Source organism: Pseudorasbora parva, chromosome 24 (assembly GCF_024679245.1).
Source record: "Pseudorasbora parva isolate DD20220531a chromosome 24, ASM2467924v1, whole genome shotgun sequence".
NCBI lineage: Eukaryota > Metazoa > Chordata > Actinopteri > Cypriniformes > Gobionidae > Pseudorasbora > Pseudorasbora parva.
The window spans coordinates 19,267,464-19,287,267 of record NC_090195.1 but is presented as its reverse complement, the minus strand read 5'-3'; the positions used below and the strand labels follow the sequence as shown (position 1 = coordinate 19,287,267).

The window sequence follows — 19,804 nt, the reverse complement described above, 5'->3', positions numbered from 1 at the left end:
AATTCTAGCTGATAGACAGGTGTTCAAATACTTATTTGTAGCTGTATCATACAAATAAATAGTTTAAAAATCATATTGTAATGAAGTTCATAAATATGGGAAGGAAGGTGGCGGGAACGGACGAACGTTCAACTTTAATTCAAAACAATAAACAAAACGAAAGTAACACGGGCAGCCCCTCACCGACGACTGCCCGCACACACATAACAAAACATAAACAAAACTCAACGTAAAGTCCAGGCCTGGTCCTGCGTGCGTCGAACGTGTATGTGTGTGTGCGCTTATATCGTCCGATCTTGCGGGCTATGTGTAATATCTAATTAATAGTCCAGTCAGTCCAAATAGCCAATTAGTTATTAGTTATGATGTTTTTGAATGTAAAAACCATGCAAATAAGTAACAGACTAATAAGTAATAGCCTATTTTCTATACTGGTTTTGTGGCTCTCTCCTAAACACTCGGTTTTGATGGGTGTGCCGCACTGTTGTAGACTTGGAAGTAAATACCCATGGTTAGGATTGGTGGAGATTTGCATATTTAATGAGCTTTAACTCCCTTGTCAGTTTACATGAGGGAGGGATTGTTTTGAAAGAGGTAACCAGAATAATTCTCTGACGGTGCTCAGTCTCAAAACGTATTTATCAAACAAATACAATGATTTATCTCTCATCCACTCGTGAATAATTTATTTTTGTATTACTTGGCCCACCCGATCGGTAGTTTGCACTGTACACAAACACACACACACACACACGTGTACGCACACTCTTCAAACATCAAGTCATGTTATTTCACTATTTAAGATTCACTGGCATGCTGAGCCTTGTTTATACTGGACGCGTCCGCATGAGTGGCAAAAAATCTTTTGTAACAGCACCGCATCCGAAGAATCTAGCCAAGAATGACGTCTCATTACACCGGCCCCCAGGTTGCACATACAATTTAGATGCTTATATTTACAAAAAGAGCCAACAAAAGCAGAAATAAGCCCTTTTAAATAAAGATCCATGTTTAATCAAATACATAAATCAGGACACAAAAATGTTTAGTGAAATTAGGAAATATTTAATAGATCGTTTATTTCGTTGCATACTTGTTCTCATGTCACAAGTAATAATATCAAGCCAAGGTTTACTGAGTTTTACACGAATTTTTGTACTAATCTAAATATCATCACGTGTACTTGTTAGCCCATCTGGGAACAATTAGCCCACTTGTTCTCGACACTTTTTCCTGATGGTTTATAGAGCAATTACTCCGAGTCGCCCTCTGTCGTTTCAAAGAATAGCCTAACGGTGAGCGTGTCAAGTATAAACGCCTCGTACGTTTGGGGTGGAGCGTGCGCAGTCAGCGGAGGCTCACGCAGCGGAGCCAGGCGAAAGTATAAACAAGGCTTAATGCTGACGTGCTTACGTTTTGGTAGCCCGTCTGGAAAACACATAGCCCCGGGACATTGGGCTTTGCGAGCCCTGGGAGTCTGATCCTGTATTGCAATGAACCAACAAATAAGGGATTCTCCAGCCTGTGACAGCGTTCTAAGGTATGCTCTGTTAGACACGTACACATAATCAATACGATCTATAACAATGCAATACTATCACATATAAAAAATAAAAAATAAACGTTTTATTCACATAAGTACAATAAGATTATCTTGCTATCTTCAGCATGTTAATTGCTGGTTTAGCTGTAGAGGTGGCATTTCCCCCTTCTATTATGTCATTGATTAAGAGCCTCATTTTCTGGTCCTGTTGTCTATAAAAATCTTTTCTTTTACTACCAAGGAAGTTTTCAGCTCTGAAACTTACAGAATATTCTTATATTATCCTGGCCTTATATATATATATATATATATATATATATATATATATATATATATATATATATATATATATATATATATATATATCAAAGGAACAAGGGAAAGTTGATTTTTCAATTCATCACCCCTTAAAATTCCTGTTGTAGTGAAAATATAGTTTTAAATGTTGTTTGTATGTCTATGTGGTGTTTTTAATATGAAAGAAACGTGCAAATTCAAAAGTCAACACTATTGCTGAGTATTTTCTCCTTAAACTACAGTGAAAAAAATATATATTAAAAATGCGGGTTGAAATCACTGGTGTTTCTGATGTCACAAACTTCCTTGTAACCAATCAAGTCAACGTGCGGGCGGGTTTTACCATAATCATTAACTATTCTCTGAAGTAGGCAAGTCTCCATAGAAGTGTACATTTAGCAATATAGCGGGTGAATTATGTATATGATATACATTACAATGTTATGATGAACTATATGCCTTTCTCCACTGATTGTGCACAGCGTTTCCAATGATACAGATTTTTAGAAGGCTTTCTGACTCTGAGATGGAGAACGGGAGCATGGTTTGTGTAACATTAACAACACATTAGCCGTTTTATAATGTAGTCAAGCCAAAGGCTAATCATATGAATTACCGTTATGTGTCCGACATTGTAGAGGGTGATACAAACACATTATCATTCTGATATATCGACTTGTAGACAAGCCTGTATGAGTGAGTGGAGGCGGGGGTCATTTGCATATTAAAGTATCTGCGTATGCTAAACAAAGCAAGGGTGTAGAGTTACAGTCAAGCTATTTTAAGGAATTAATACATTCTTTTCACAGGAAAAAAGAGTTTAAATGACATTTCGGCAAGCAAAGATTAGTTTTAAGGGATACAAATAATTTTAAACTTAAAATAAAGCATTGTTGGTTTCAATAGTACAGACATATACAAAATTATTTAAAAGTGAAAACATTGCTTATAAACTGTTTTTTTTTTTCTCTAAAAGAAAGCAAAATTTAGGGTTTTGGAATGCTGAGTCAACAGATTGGGGATCCAAATGCAATTTTATTAAGAAGTCCAGAGTACAGGCAAGGTCAAAATACATACATGCAGTCCACACAAACAAACAAACACAACAAGGCAGGCAACGCAGACAAGAGGAGTAGTCCAGAAACAGGCAGGTGATCCAAAACCATAAGACAAGAACCATGAGAGAACGCTCAGAATTGCAGTGTTACACTTAACAAGACTTCGCAGTGAATGGCGTAGTAAAACATGCTTTATATAGGCTAAGGTGTTGAGACTAATGACACAGGTGTAAACAATGATGGCTGACGACCAGGGAAAAGGATTATGACAGTTTTTAATGTAACTCTTTATTTTGATACTCCACTTTAGACATTCAAGTAACTTTGTACCTACATGTCAACTACAGTCATTAGAGAATTAGCAGACTGTCTGCTTAATATCTGCTAACATGGTATCTTGATGGTCCTTACCATACATTCTACTGACTATAAGTATTTAGAAGCACTTCATTTTTTTTTTTTTTTTTTGTAAAAGGTGTTAGATAAAGATTATAATTATATTATTATTAACCTTTTCTCTGTAACGTGGTATCCAATTTTACAACTTTTACTATGACAACAGAATGCCTAAAACTAAAAGGACAACTTTACAGCTTCTTGTATTAAAAGCAGAATATACCTTTAACTCAACAGTATAAAGGCCCGCTTTGATGGGTGGCTTTGCAAACCAAGCAGACATCCTGTTGGCAGGTGCTCACTTCAAGGATTAATGTCTCAGGCAATTGTTCCAGCTATTTTGGGGAACTTTTTGGGCCAGCTTTACCACTGGACTGTGCTTTGGGACATCCTAGGGAAAAAGTGTAACATGTTATGGGCAGTGACAGGGCAGATAAGTCCCCCGTCACCCCCTCCTCAATTCTGGCTCGGATTTCTCTCCAACCTTGAGTTCTGCATGCTTTCTATTCAAAGTGAAAGTGCCGTTTTGCTTCTCCAGAATAATGAAATGTTTTTATTAAACAGCAAAATGTGGGTCAGATAGACAGGAAAACGCTTAGATTTGTAAGTGGCCTTGAATGGTGTAGCGTGCAACCAAAACTAGGAACACAGAGCAGGAAATACAGAAGACATATGGAGAACATTACTGTATCCCCTTTAAACCCCCTGCAGTACCTGTGCGGCCCCAACCCCTGGCAGGAATGCCCTACAATTTGAGAGCCACTGCTGTATCCAAAAATGGTTGTGTCTTTTTAATAAGTGTACAAAAAAAATAAACCAAGAGGTGGACCAGAGAGAAACCTGGTTCTTTGTTTGGCCTCTAAGCACTCATTGTATTGAAGGCCAGCTAAAGTGAAATGATTTTGCAAAAACTATCATATGTTTTAATCACCTTATAACCAGGTCATAATTACAATGCCACATACAAAAGATTAGGGATTTTTTTCTATAATGCTCACCTTTTTCCATTTGAATCTCAGCCCTGTCTCTGTATTTCTTTTAGGTGTGGGACACTGAACTAGAGCGGAGTGCTGAGGAATGGGCCGAGACCTGCCTGTGGGAACATGGCCCAGCTGGCCTGCTGCCTCAGATTGGTCAGAACCTGGGAGTGCACTGGGGAAGGTCTGATTGTGCTTTGTTGCTTTATAGCAATGTATACTTAATATAGGGTTGGGTACCGAAACCCGGTGCCAACATAACCGGTATGTACCGGACTGAATCAGAAGGCAGATTTCAGTGCCTCATTTTGTTCAGCACTTGTCACATATCACAACTATTCAGTGTTTTCAACCACATCATGTTTATTTAGTTCTAGACATTTAAATGCATATAAAAACTAGCAAAAACACACACTGATGTCTATAGAAGCGGCAATAACAATCCTTTCAGACAGTTATAATTTGACTGCGTGTCTTATTCATATCAGATACAAAGTAGCTATATAGTTTATTCTATTTTTCTCTCACTTCAATGGTCACTTACTTTCATGTGTTTTGTGAGACGAGGATGAATTTACATGACGTAAATCCGGCAGATCCGATTCTCTGAGGCGCGAACTAACATGGCGGCGCCCATCGCGCATTATAGATCAACTAACATTATCATTATGACAAAACACATTCACTTACACATATTTGAAAATCAGAATACCAGATAGTTCATCATATAGTTAACATGTTATATTTTGAATAAAAAAGAAAAAAAATACATCTGTGATAAAGTGTTATTGCGGCTGCTGTGCATGAGAGAAGCAAGACACGTCGCCATGGAAACAATAAAGCCACACGTTCTAAAATATTTAGTCAAGAGAATATGGTCATATTTCAGCAAAATAAAGCTGAACCTTGAAGATGGTACATTTATTTTTATAAAAAGCCATTCTTTAATGTCATCCACCGTCGTTTTTGTGTCTCTCTCTCTCTATTTTTTTTTTTTAAGTATCGTTTCAGGCACCATTTAGTCACCGGCACCGTTTTAAAAGTACCGGTTTGACACCGGTATGGGAAAAAACCCCAAACGATACCCAACCCTACTTAATAGTCAACACATTGTGTGTCAAGGATCAGGAAGTGGAGGACCCAGATGCAGAGTGAATCAACAAGGACAGTTTATTAATGAGACAGAACAACAAGACACAAGAGGGTAGTGGATGAGTGACAGTCCAAACACCAGGGCAGGGGACAGACACCACGACGACAGGTAGGGGAGGATGACCACTGAGACCAGTCCAGGTAGCCAATGAACTAGACGACAGCTTGTGAGGCAACACCAGGCAGGGCGATGGTGGACCAATCCAGGCAGGAACCTGAGGCTTGATGTTCTCACAGAAGCAGGAGTCTTGGCTGACAGGCAGTGGAGACAGCGGCCAAGGAAAAACACTGGACAGAAAACAACAAAGGACACACACACGACAAGACTCTAGACAAGACAACAAGAAACAGACAAACTAAGAACTATGACTAAATTAAACAAAAACTTAAAATATAACTGGAGCTAGAAAACATGAAAAAATAAATAAAACAAATCAATCTCTATAAAAAGACTGAACTAAAAAATAAGTGGAAAACAGGAAAAATAAAAAAGCTAAGCTATCAAAACCAAGATAACTAAACAATAAGGCTAGAAGAAAAATACCAAAATAAAACCTGGAGAAAGCAAGCAAAATAAAGACAGAAACTTCACTAGACTCAAAAACTCAGGAACAAAGAAAAAACTGAAAATAAATACAAAGCTAGAAAAACAGGAGACACTAAAACTAGAAAAGGCTAGACTAGGCTAGACAAGGAGCTAGAGACATGTACGCACAAGCAAACGCTCACAAACATACACAACGAACCAGCAAAGACATGAGGGAAGGTAGCACAATATAAAGGGACCAGAGCACATGAGGAACAGGTGAGCACAATTAGTGAAACGAGGACTAGACCAGACTAAACAAGGGGGCGTGGTAACAGCAAACAAGGAGGTAGGACAAGAGGAACACATGACAAACACAGAGAGAGACAGATCCATGCACTAAGACACAACACAAACATAGAAACATTAAACAAAGACAAAACAGACAGAGCTGCCAGGGCAGAACCCTGACATTGTGATACAATTTAAAATGACTGTTATATATATACATACATACAAGTATAGTCTGTTTTTTATTTTTTATATGAGTTACAGTAAATCTTATAGTTCCCAAATTTGTCCTTTGTCATTGTCTTTCTGTCTACGTGGACTGTTCTTTGATAGAGTACATTGACAAAACATCATATGGTCTGGTGGTCCACAAAGACCTGGCTATGCATGACTATGTATACATGTTTGCAATAATCTAACGGTTGGTTTTATTCTGCATTAGACAAAGCATCAATTTTAAGTTATTATTAATTATGGGGTTTTTTTTGTTCACCCCAGGTATCGTCCACCTACTTCTCATGTACAAGCCTGGTATGATGAGGTCAAAGACTACTCGTTCCCATACTCCCAGGAATGTAATCCTCACTGTCCTTTTAGGTGCAGTGGTCCAGTCTGTACCCACTACACTCAGGTAGATATAATGGCTGGAAAATACCTCATAAGCATTCCACGTGTGTATTTAGGTGCAAACCCATGGATGGATTTGACAGATCTGAAAATAATTCAAAAATGTATGAGAAGGCAGTGAAGGAATTTGAATACCAATGTAATATGTGCTCTTGTTCTGGTTGTCACCACTTCAGCTGCAGCCTTTTAAAATAGTTTGGAGTTTAACCAGGGCTTTTGGAGAATGCCAGACAGGAGGGCATTGAAGCGCTTCAGTTTGCTACCAGGGAATATGACTGGCAATATCTGTTTGCCTCGTAGACATTGATTCTTAGATGTTATAAGGCAGTTGTAGCAACTGTGAATTTTGAAATGGCATATTAAAACTAAAGAGGTCTCAAGATACAGCATTGAGGAACATCAGAAGTTTAACTGAGCCGCAGCCCATAATGTAACAGTTAAAGCCTATACCAAAACTTCCAAACAATTAAAGGGTTAGTTCAGCCAACCACGTTCCAAACCCATAAGACCTTCGTTCATCTTCGGAACACAAATTAAGATGTTTTTGATGAAATCCGAGAGCTTTCTGACCCCCAATTAGACTGCAATGTAATTGCCATGTTCAAGGCCCAGAAAGGTAGTAAAGACATTGTTAAATTGGTCCATGTGATTTTAGTGGTGATTTTAATAAAACAGCATCAAAGGGCTGACGGCTGACATGGAAGAGAAGAAATGGTTGATTAAAGGTTGGGGGAAAAATTGTTTAATTAAGTATTCTCTTATTAAAATTTAGGTTTATCCTCTGTAGAACCACTGTGGTACATTGCAATCTAAATGGGAGTCAGAAAGCTTTTGGATTTCATCAAAAATATCTTGATTTGTGTTCTGAAGATGAACGGAGAACTTACTGGTTTGGAACAACATGAGAGTGAGTAATTAATAACAGATTTTTCTATTATCTTTTTTGAAGAATCTTTACCCAACCCTTTTCCATACACTGACAATTAATAGCAGTCTGTTAAACTCCAAATAGAACAAAACACAGTTAAGATAGTTGATGTGGCTCATGCACCGTTTTCCAAGTCTTATGAAAATCATAATATATCTTTGTTTTACAATGGACAGTGATACAATAGGTTACACGACAACCTAAATTCAAAAATTTTCTCACACAAAGCAATCGTATTTTTTAAACAAATTTAGCAAATTGAACACATCTTGGGATATAAAAGCAATAGATAGCTTGAGGTTAGACAAGAGAGTTAACCCATGCAAATAGATTTGAATATAGAACAAGCTCCATGTGCTAAAGAGAATGCCTAAGGTCATTAATTGTTAGCAGCCAGATTGCTTATAGTCAGATATAATGGATTGACTGTTTTGCATCTTTACCTTCCAGCTTGTTTGGGCAACTAGTAGTCGAATTGGCTGTGCAATCAATGTGTGCTACAACATGAATGTGTGGGGCCAGATTTGGGCAAAAGCTGTTTATCTTGTGTGCAACTACTCACCAAAGTGAGTTACTTATTCATTATTCTTCATCTATTATTAAATACTGTACTCATTCTCTGTCATTTGTTTTATGATAGCTTGCCAGCGTTGTCAGTCCTTCTCTGTGTTTTGTTCTTTGCAGAGGTAACTGGTGGGGATATGCTCCATATAAACATGGCAGCCCTTGCTCTGCCTGCCCACCTAGCTATGGAGGAGTTTGCAGAGAAAACCTCTGTTATAAAGGTTTGGAGATTATATTACACTACGGTACACTATTGTTCAAAACATTAAAATTCAGTACAAAAAAGTTCAAATAAAGGCTGTACTTGAACCTTGTATTCATCACTGACCCTAAACATTTGAATGTTATTGTATATACATAGTGTTTAATCAATAATTTATCGATTGCTTGATGAATAGGTTTTTTAAAGGCACCGTAACTTGATCCAGGTAAAATAGAAGACTCATTTCTTTGTTTCATTTTCAGGTGATGGAACAAATAGACAAAGCCCACGTGAGGAAACAGATGAAATAAATTCTATAGAACCTGAGGCCCCTCATAGCCCTGGACCCCGTTTACAGGCCCCAAGTCCAACCAGACGCCCAAATGCAGTTGTGAGCAAAGAGCAGATGTGTAAGCTGTGGTTCACTGATTATACTTTTTAGAGTCATGGGGGAGCCACTTTCAGAAATAAAAGTTGTGCTTGAAAAACAATTTCTGTTTCATCTAAAAAATAATTTTTCTGAAAGTGTCTGCACGTAATAAAATTGCTGGCTCTTAAACGTATTCCTGTTTAACTCAGATTGTTTTGATGTTCACCAGGCATGGATCTGTCAATGAGGTTTTTTTTTCAAACGTATATTTAATGTTGCAAGTGCAGCAGGGAGGTTTTTCTGTTCTCAATGGTGATCTCCCTGCTGAGTATGTTTGCTTTGGGGACGATGAATACTTGTGGGTTTTAAATTGCTTCCTTTGCTGAAAGGGGGTTTGGACTGAAAGCTGAGATCTCCTGCTGTTGGCCACCATGAGCTCCTGCTGGAATTCCATGGCTTGCTTTTACAGAACTTCAGGAACAGAGCTGTGCATTTCTGCAGTGCTGCTAAACTATACGGCATGTCTTAACATAAATGAACCACCTGTGTTTCTTTTCTCCTTTGTGCAGCACAGATTGTGACATGTGATACAAAGCTAAGGGACCAGTGTAAAGGCACCACATGTAATAGGTGAGATAAAATATTTCATACAAAAACAACAACACTATATTGCCAAAAGTATTGGGACACCTCTTCAAATCATTGAATTCAAGGTCAATAAAATCAAGCACCTGGGCATGCAGACTGCTTCTACAAACATTTGTGAAAGAATCGGTTGCTCTCAGGAGCTCAGTAAATTCAAGTGTGATGCCGTGATAGATTGCCACCTGTGCAATAAGTCCATTCATAAAATTTCCTAACTACTTCATATACCATGGTCAACTGTTAGTGGTATTATAAAAAAGTGGAAGCAATTGAAAACAATAGCAACTCAGCCACGGAGTAGTAGGCCACGTAAAATCACAGAGCGGGGTCAGTGCATGCTGAGGCGCAGTGTACAGAAGTCACCAACTTTGTGCAGAATCAATAGTTACAGACCTTGAAACTTTGTGTGGGCTTTAGATTAGCTCAAGAACAATGCATAGAGAGCTTCATGGAATGGGTTACCATGGCTGAGCAGCTGCATTCAAGCCTTACATCACCAAGTGCAATGCTAAGCAGTGGATGCACCATTGGACTCTAGAGCAGTGGAGATTTGTTCTCTGTCTGGTAATCCGATGGACAAGTCAGGTTGCCAGGAGAACAGTACTTGCCTAACTGCATTGTGCCAAGTGTAAAGTTTGGTGGAGGGAAGATTATGGTGTGGGGTTGTTTTTTCAGGGGTTGGGCTTGGCCCCTTAGTTCAAGTGAAAGGAACGCTTAATGCTTCAGCATACCAAGACATTTTGGACAATTTCATGCTCCCAATTTTGTGGGAACAGTTTGGGGATGACCCTTTCTGTTTCCAATATGAATGTGTACCAGTGCACAAGGAAAGGTCCATAAAGACATGGATGAACGAGTTTGGTGTGGGGGAACTTGGCTGGCCTGTCCTCAACCCAATAGAACGCCAGAACCAGAAGCCAGACCTTCTCATCCAACGTCAGTCCCTTCCCATTAAAATACTCCTAAACCTTATGGAAACCTTTCCCAGAAGAGTTGAAACTGTTATAACTGCAAAGGGTGGGGCAACTCTATATTAAACCCTATGGATTAAGAATTGGATGTCCTTAAAGTTCATGTGCAAGTAAAGGCAGATGCCCCAAAACTTTTGGCTATATAAAAATTAGCATATGTGATACAAGTTCATTATTTTCCATAATCTGATGATAAAAATTAAACTTTCATATATTTTAGATTTATTGCACACCAACTGAAATATTTCAGGTCTTTTATTGTTTTAATACTGATGATTTTGGCATACAGCTCATGAAAACCCCCAAAAATTGGCTTTTCATGAAAAGGTTCTCTAAACGAGCTATTAACCTAATCATCTGAATCAACGTATTAACTCTAAACACCTGTAAAAGATTTCTGAGGCTTTTAAAAACTCCCAGCCTGGTTCATTACTCAAAACCGCAATCATAGGTAAGACTGCCGACCTGGCTGCTGTCCAGAAGGCCATCATTGACACCCTCAAGCGAGAGGGTAAGACACAGAAAGAAATTTCTGAACGAATAGGCTGTTCCCAGAGTGCTGTATCAAGGCACCTCAGTGGAAAGTCTGTGGGAAGGAAAAAGTGTGGCAAAAAACACTGCACAACGAGAAGGTGACCGGACCCTGAGGAAGATTGTAAAGAAGGACCGATTCAAGACCTTGGGGGACCTGCGGAAGCAGTGGACTGAGTCTGGAGTAGAAACATCCAGAGCCACCGTGCACAGGTGTGTGCAGGAAATGGGCTACAGGTGCCGCATTCCCCAGGTCAAGCCACTTTGGGCTACAGAGAAGCAGCACTGGACTGTTGCTCAGTGGTCCAAAGTACTTTTTTCGGATGAAAGCAAGTTTTGCATTTTATTCGGAATTCAAGGTGCCAGAGTTTGGAGGAAGACTGGGGAGAAGGAAATGCCAAAATGCCTGAAGTCCAGTGTCAAGTACCCACAGTCAGTGATGGTCTGGGGTGCCATGTCAGCTACTGGTGTTCGTCCACTCTGTTTTATCAAGGGCAGGGTCAATGCAGCTAGCTATCAGGAGATTTTGGAGCACTTCATGCTTCCATCTGCTGTAAAGCTTTATGGAGATGAAGATTTTGTTTTTCAGCACGACCTGGCACCTGCTCACAGTGCCAAAACCACTGGTAAATGCTTTACTGACCATGGTATTACTGTGCTCAATTGGCCTGCCAACTCTCCTGACCTGAACCCCATAGAGAATCTGTGGGATACTGTGAAGAGAAAGTTGAGAGACGCAAGACCCAACACTCTGGATGAGCTTAAGGCCGCTATCGAAGCATCCTGGGCCTCCATAACACCTCAGCAGTGCCACAGGCTGATCGCCTCCATGCCACGCCGCATTGAAGCAGTCATTTCTGCAAAAGGATTATTGAAGTAAGAAGTATTGAGTGCATAACTGAATATAATTATTTGAAGGTTGACTTTTTTTGTATTAAAAACACTTTTCTTTTATTGGTCGGATGAAATATGCTACTTTTTTGAGATAGGAATTTGGGGTTTTCATGAGCTGTATGCCAAAATCATCAGTATTAAAACAATAAAAGACCTGAAATATTTCAGTTGGTGTGCAATTAATCTAAAATATATGAAAGTTTAATTTTTATCAATACATTATGGAAAATAATGAACTTTATTCACATATGCTAATTTTTTGAAAATTGTTTTCCATTTTATGATATGTATGCAATTTTATCTTTAATTTCTGCAATTCCATCCCCCACCCTGAATATTTTTTTGGCCTCTGTAAAGGTATGAGTGTCCTGCTGGTTGTTTAGACAGCATGGCGAAAGTTGTCGGAACAGTGTATTATGACATGGTAAGTGTGGCATAAAGATTTTTTTTTCAGTTTATCATGTGTAGTCTGAACTTCATGCTGACAACATTTTTTCCCTTAGCAATCCAGTATTTGCCGAGCAGGCATTCATTACGGTGTTATTGACAATGACGGAGGTTGGATGGATGTTACAAGACAGGGCAGAAAGGACTTCTTCATCAAATCATACAAAAATGGACTTCAGTCCTTTGGGTAAGAAATCTGTTTAAGATTGACTTTCATGGGCATTAGAAACAACTCCATCTAATATAATGAAAATGTTACAGGAAGTACCAGAGTGCCAATGCCTTCACAGTATCCAAAGTGACAAGTAAGTTTTAAAATATTTTTTTAGTTTTTCTAATTATTAAATATATATATATATATATATATATATATATATATATATATATATATATATATATATATATATATATATATATATATATATATATATATATATATAACATATTATAACACTTAATATTGTAATATTTAATTTTGATATTGGAGAGCTGCAGCATTCAGAAGTTAATTATTCTATATGGATTGGCCCTTATTTATTATAATTTTTTCTGCAAAATTTTATTTATCTATTACTCCATACTTTAGTGTCACGTGATCCTTCAGAAATTAGTTTAATATGCTGATTTGGTGCGCAATATATATATTTTTATTATCGTCAATGTTTTGTTTTGTATTGTCAACAGTTGTGCTGCTTAATATTTTGTGGACGTTTTTGCCCAGGGCACTATTCATTTCCATAGTCTGGAAAACAATGCAATGGAAGTCAATGTTAAATGTTCAAACAAAGTTCAAAAGGGCAGCATTTATTTGAAATAGAAATCTTTGCTTACATTATAAATGTCTGTACTTTCACTTTCAACCAATGCATCCTTGCTAAATACAATGCATCCGGAAAGTATTCACAGCGCTTTATTTTTTCCACATTTTATGTTACAGCGTTATTCCAAAATTTATTCTTTTTCCCTCAATTCTACAAGCAATACCTCATAATGACAGTGTGAAAGAAGTTTGTTTGAAATCGTGCAAATCATGCAAATTTATTAAAAATAAAACACATGTACATAAGCACAGGTGCATCCTGTTTCCACTGATCATCCTTGAGATGTTTCTACAACTTGATTGGAGTCCACCTGTGGTAAACTCAGTTGATTGGACATGATTTGGAAAGGCACACACCTTTATTTATAAGGTCCCACAGTTAACAGTGCATGTAAGAGCACAAACCAAGCCATGAAGTCCAAGAAATTAGACCTCAGATACAGGACTCTATCGAGGTACAGATCTGAGGAAGGGTACAGAAACATTTCTGCAGCATTGAAGGTCCCAATGAGCACAGTGAATGGAAGAACTTTCCATATCCATTTCCATCATCTGTAAATCGAAAAAGTTTGGAACCACCAGGACTCTTCCTAGAGCTGGTCGCCCGGCCAAACTGACTGATCGGGGAAGAAGGGCCTTTTTCAGGGAGGTGACATAAAACCTGATTGTCACTCTGACAGAGCTCCAGTATTTGTCTGTGGAGAGAGGAGACTCTTCCAGAAGAACAACCATCTCTGCAGATCTCCACCAATCAGGCCTGTATGTAGAGTGGCCAGACGGAAGCCACTCCTCAGTGAAAGGATGCCTGGAGTTTGCCAAAACACACCTTAAGGACTCTCAGACCACGAGAAATAAAATTCTCTGGTCTGATGAAACAAAGATTGAACTCTTTGGTCTGAATGGCAAATGTCATGTCTGAAGAAAACCAGGCACTGTTCATCACTTGGCCAATACCATCCCTACAGTGAAGCATGGGGGTGGCAGCATCATGCTGTGGGGATGTTTTTCAGCAACAGGAACTGGGAGACTAGTCAGGATCGAGGGAAAGATGAATGCAGCAATGTACAGAAACATCCTTGATAAAAAAAAAAAAAACTGCTCCAGAGCACTCTATTTTGGAATAAGGCTGTAACATAAGAAAATATGGGAAAAGTTAAGCGCTGTGAATACTTTCCGGATGCACTGTAAAAGTATTAATTTCTTTAAAAATAAATTCTCAGCCCAGACTTTTGTCCTGTAGTGTAAATATTTGTTTAGCTGACTAAGAAGCATAACAATGTTCAGCCAGTCAGTTATTATCACAAAAATAATTTTCTCTGTCTTGTACCTTGGAAGGGTTACATAAAGTTCCTTTACTATTAATTTCATGTTTTCTCTGTTTCAGTAAAAGTTATCACATGTGAGACTACAGTTTCTGTGCTGTGCCCTTACCACAAGCCTGCAAGACACTGTCCAAGGTAAAAATCTTTAATAAACCACAACTCCAGCTAAAATGTTAGGCATTTGAAACTGTTATTATTACAGTGTCAAAAAATAAAACTTTCTGACGTGTGTTGTCTTTCCACAAGGATTTACTGTCCCCGCAACTGCCTGCAAGAAAATCCCCGCCTTTCTCGAGTCATTGGCACTGGAATTTATTCAGATGTAAGCTTTTTTTCTTATTCTTTTTTTAAAAATGAAACTAAGGATAGTTCACCCAAAAATGATGTCAGCATTAAGTAGTACCGTAATTCCTCAAATAAAAGCCTGTAGTCAATTAAACGCCTGGCCTCTGATAGTGGCCAGGGGGAAATATGTGGATAATCTTCTAAATGCCTCTCATTTAATGTGCATTCAAGTTCATCGTAATGTACAGTAGGGTTGACCTGCATCATGCAACCATCCTGATGCCACGTGCCCATTCTTGCGAGTGCGACACTAACTAATCGACTCACTAGGACCGAACTGAGGAAAACAATGGTATAATTGTACCCTAAGGACCAATTGAGTACCTTTAAAGGTACAATTATATGTTTTGTCCCCCAAGGAACAAAATTGTATCTCCGCTGTACCTTTTTTTCTGAGAGTGTACGTCTTACTCTGCATTTAACTTAAAATATTTTATTTTGTACAAGAACACAGAAGAGGCTTCAAAATAAACTATGTTGATGAAATATTGTAAAGTGGTCATATGAACTGCTACACAAATGACTGTTAAAAAACAATATGAAAAATCAAAATATCTCAGTTAAAAGTGCGTGCAACCTATTGTAAGCGCAGATGAGTAATTCGTTGGGTCAGAAAAATAACGAAATTGTAGTTTTTAAGTATAAAAAAATTATGTAAAGCAACATAGGCTATTAAAATAAAAAGTGCTTAAAAGTACACAACTCAAGTGGAAGGAATCTTTTTTTCTCTCACATGCAATGATAGGCTATAGAAAGCACAGAGTCATTATTTGGGTTAGGAAAAAAAACAAAATTACAGTTTTTTTAAAGTAGAAAATAATATATATGTAAAAAAATATATTAAAAAGTGCTTAAAAGTACACAACTCTTCTTAATGGAAGGAAGCTTTTTCCCTCATGTGCAACATATTTAGAAACAACCGAGTGATTAGTTGGGTTAGTAAAATAACAAAATTATAGTTTAAGTATAAAACATATTTATGAAAAGAGATAAAGTAAAATAAAAAGTGTTAAAAAAATGCAAAACTATTCTTAAGTGGAAGTTAGCTTTTTTCCCTCACGCGCAATAGCCTATAGAAAGCGCAGATGCGTCATTAGTAAGGTTAGAAAAATAACAAAATCATAGTTTTTTTAAGTAAAAAAAATATATTTATGTAATATATTAAAATAAAAATGTAATTAAAAGTAGGCTACACAACTCTTAAGTTGAAGGAAGCTTTTCTTTCTCTCAGGTGCAACCAATATAGAACGCGAGTTCGCGAGTCGGGTTAGTAGGCTAAAAACCTTAAGTGCAAGCTATATAAAAAAATTAAGCGTGGAATAAACATTTTACAATTTTCAAACAGTCTCAATGATGGTTACTGATTAGGCAGTATTTCTGACCGAGACTGCTTTGGTGATATGTTTGCATGTTTCTTTAAAAATCAATGATACCAGTCCACTGGAATGCTATCACTTTTATTCCCTATTCATTTAAAACGGTTTATTTAAAGCAATTATTTTTCAAACAGATGGAATAAGAAATATAGGCCTGCCCCTAATAAAAGCCTTCTTCAAATAAAAGCTGTTCCCTTCTACAGTTCAGGTAAATAAAGGCCCCGCTCTTTATTTGAGGAAATACTGTAATTGATGACAGAAGTTTAATTTTTGGGTGAACTATCCCTTTAAATCACAAAGATTGCTGTACCACTAAAAACTATGCATTTGTTTTTCAGAAATCTAGTATATGCAGGTCTGCAATTCATGCTGGCGTATTAAGTAAAGGGTCAGGTGGTTACATTGACGTGATGCCCACAGACAACAGGAAGCTGTACATTTCCTCATACCAGAACGGCATAGTCTCAGAAAGGTAGGTTTTATCCCTAAACTGGTCCATGTGCGCTCGGTGTAAGGCAGAGTATGGGGCAGCCTGTCTCTCCTTAAGCTTTTAAAATCACAGGCCTTTTTTGAGAAAGCTGATTAGGGTAGAGCTGTACCAGTGGTTCCACTCCAAGTGTGTGTGATAGAGTAAACTTTGTAGGTCACTTTGAAGGTATGCTTGCTAATGTTAAGCAAAATCATAGAAGAATGGACACCGTACGTGCTACAATTATGCTACTCACAAATGGTTTGTAGTGACAAAATGAACATATCCATCCCATCAAATTCACACAAAGGATTTGTCACAATATCATAAACATCTTGCACTAAAATAAGTTTTTCACCAAATGTCGTCATTATGAACATAATTATGTTTAAGGGTTGGAAAACATTGCTTATTTAACCTCTGTGTTCTCTCGCAGCCTGCAGAACCCCACGGGAGGCAAAGCATTCCGAGTATTCGCTGTAGTTTGAGCGTGTGCTGAAATCGCGGCCACTCATCAACTCGTTCTGTTGATTAGGCTGTAATAGTGGCCATTGTGAGGCCGTTTCAGCTCTTACCAGCCTATACTGTATTTTATTTCACACAAATGTTGACTGAACTAAGAATTTGCTGTATAAATGGAGACTATTTCCAATGCATCAAGCTGATTAGCTATTGTATTGCCTAAAAAGCATGTAATTAGAGGATCATTCAGGGAATACAGTGTCTGTATTGCAGAGAAAACGCACTTAAGTTGAGTTTTAATCTTCCATTATTCCATTATTTGTTATAGCATATCTACGATATATTTTAGAAACATGTTAAGGAAGTTGTCATTTATAAATTTATGTTAATTATTCCACATATGTATATATATATGGGCAAGAAAGGACTGCTGGTAAGGTTTTAAGATTTTTGCAGATTATTGAATGTGGATCTAATCCTGCAGCGCAGGAGTTTACATCTAAAAGCATCCAACTATACGTTTAATGAAACATCCACATAATTAAACACTGTAAATAGCTTGTTTTTAAGGGTTAATTCACCCCAAAAATGAAATTTATGTCAATATCACGTAATTTCAGCATTTTGGATCATGTGTCAAAACTTATTTGAGGATTGAAAACAAACGCGGAAGCGAAGACTGATGACTGATGCTGAATAAAGTCATAGTTTTTGTTATTTTTTGACCAAAATGTATTTTCGATGCTTCAAGAGAATCTAATTAACTAACTGATGACACATATGGACTACTTTGATGATGTTTTTATTCCCTTTCTGAACATGGACAGTAAAGTGTGCATAGACTGCAAATGCTCTGGGACTAAAATATAAAATATCTTAAACTGTGTTCTGAAGATGAACGGAGGTCTTAAGGGTGTGGAACGACATTAGAGTTAGTCATTAATGACATCAATTTCATTTTTGGATGAACTAACCCTTTTAATAGTATTAATTGAAATGAGGTGCTGTATTCATGTGTGTTGTGTACTGTATCATAAATCAACTTTATTATCATTTAATGATTTTTACAGGTTACTATAAACTAGCTTTTACTATATGATGTCCAAATTAATATGAGGGGCTTTTTTGTGTGTATTTTTTCAGAAAACTAATATTTCCTTAAAGTCACCATGAAACGGAAGTTGTGATAGTCTTTTCCTCCCTATTGTGACGTATTTCTGAGTGAAACAGCTGCTGCTTCCCAATTCAGAGGCTGCTTCCTTTGAAGGCCAATTGCATCACTGTAGTGCAAAGAAGGCTGTCCGAATTTCGAAGGCTGCTTCAAATGCAGGCTTCGTTTCCCATTAAATTACGGATACAACACATCCTTTGCGGCCTTGCCTACCCTGGAAATCATTCCATGCTAGTGACGAATCACACTTTTAGATGTAAGTATTGGGTTTCAGTTTACCCGAATATCTAATGACACAAAAATAAAAATAAAAACTTTAAAGAAGTTCAAATGTTGACTTAAGGGGGTCGCACACCGGATGCAAAACTCAGTGCTGCATATGACACTCATTGAAAACAATGTGTTTGAATTTTAAAGATGCGGCGCCGAGAGTCATATCTTACTAAGATTCAATAGTTTATACTCTATCTTATACAGAAATGCTTAAAACCCCAAAATCCAGGAGGATCGTGATGCCCTGCTTTCATGGTCTGTACTGTACTATACTGAAAATCAAGATCAAGCGAGCTTTTGCCCTTTTGCTCTGTGGTAGGTTTCTGTCCTCCCTGAACTCGCCTTAGGACACCTGCATTACCGTTTGACAGGTGTATCACCCCAGTCAAACTCGACACCTGCCACTGTCCCCGGGGTGGGTCGCTGGGGGGACCTTGTGAGAGGACCACCCCGGCTTGACTCCAGAAGCTCTCGCCTCACCGGGTAAGTGAGGAAGCGATAAGAGTAGTGGTATTTCACCAGCGGCACCGAGACCCCGGGGCCGTCCACTTATTCAACAACCGCATGACTCTTCACAGTGCCAGACTAGAGGCTCAACAAGGTCTTTTGGGTCATTTCGATATTTTTCATACAGTGTTTTTGAGTCATTTAATGAATGTTGCACTAAATTAATTACTCGAGTTCCAAAATGCTGTCAATAAGACATTTGGTGGCATATTACAGCATAGCAGGTCGTATGTATTGCCAGTACATTCTTAGATCAGTTTGTCTTTATCATGTCCCTCGCATGTACATCGTAACATTTGAAACATTTTTGGGATCCATGGTCATTGGAACCATGGATACCAGTGGATACCAGATGGAATGGATACCAGTCATTCCCAACAACTGTAGTACATTACCAGATGAACCATAGAGAAGTCATCTTCTTGTTATTATTACACGGAGATAGAAGTGTTGGAATTGTGCCACTCTTTGATTGCGGTCATATTTGTTGGAGAGCCATATTTCTCTATTTTCACTCGCCATGACTCCATCATACGACTACCGAAATATCCAGGATCATCAAAGCATTAAGTTTGACCAGCAGGTCAGGTTTGATGAATGATTGTGGTGTTTGTGCTTTAGGTTCCATACAAGTTTTCAG

The 19,804-nt window shown here is 38.0% G+C and overlaps 1 protein-coding gene across 1 annotated transcript in view; it reads left to right on the top strand.

Annotated features, from left to right (window-relative positions):
- crispld1a (cysteine-rich secretory protein LCCL domain containing 1a) overlaps positions 1-17,892 on the top strand; it is a 30,560-nt gene extending 12,668 nt beyond the window's left edge. The window contains exons 3-15 of the mRNA XM_067434795.1: positions 4,337-4,455; positions 6,739-6,871; positions 8,246-8,361; positions 8,480-8,580; positions 8,825-8,971; positions 9,501-9,561; positions 12,330-12,396; positions 12,476-12,606; positions 12,681-12,724; positions 14,624-14,696; positions 14,808-14,883; positions 16,621-16,754; positions 17,188-17,892. Coding sequence (XP_067290896.1) covers positions 4,337-4,455; positions 6,739-6,871; positions 8,246-8,361; positions 8,480-8,580; positions 8,825-8,971; positions 9,501-9,561; positions 12,330-12,396; positions 12,476-12,606; positions 12,681-12,724; positions 14,624-14,696; positions 14,808-14,883; positions 16,621-16,754; positions 17,188-17,239 — 1,254 coding nt within the window. The 3' untranslated portion in view covers positions 17,240-17,892. The remainder of the gene's footprint in view (positions 1-4,336; positions 4,456-6,738; positions 6,872-8,245; positions 8,362-8,479; positions 8,581-8,824; positions 8,972-9,500; positions 9,562-12,329; positions 12,397-12,475; positions 12,607-12,680; positions 12,725-14,623; positions 14,697-14,807; positions 14,884-16,620; positions 16,755-17,187) is intronic.
- Positions 17,893-19,804: the final 1,912 nt, after the last annotated feature.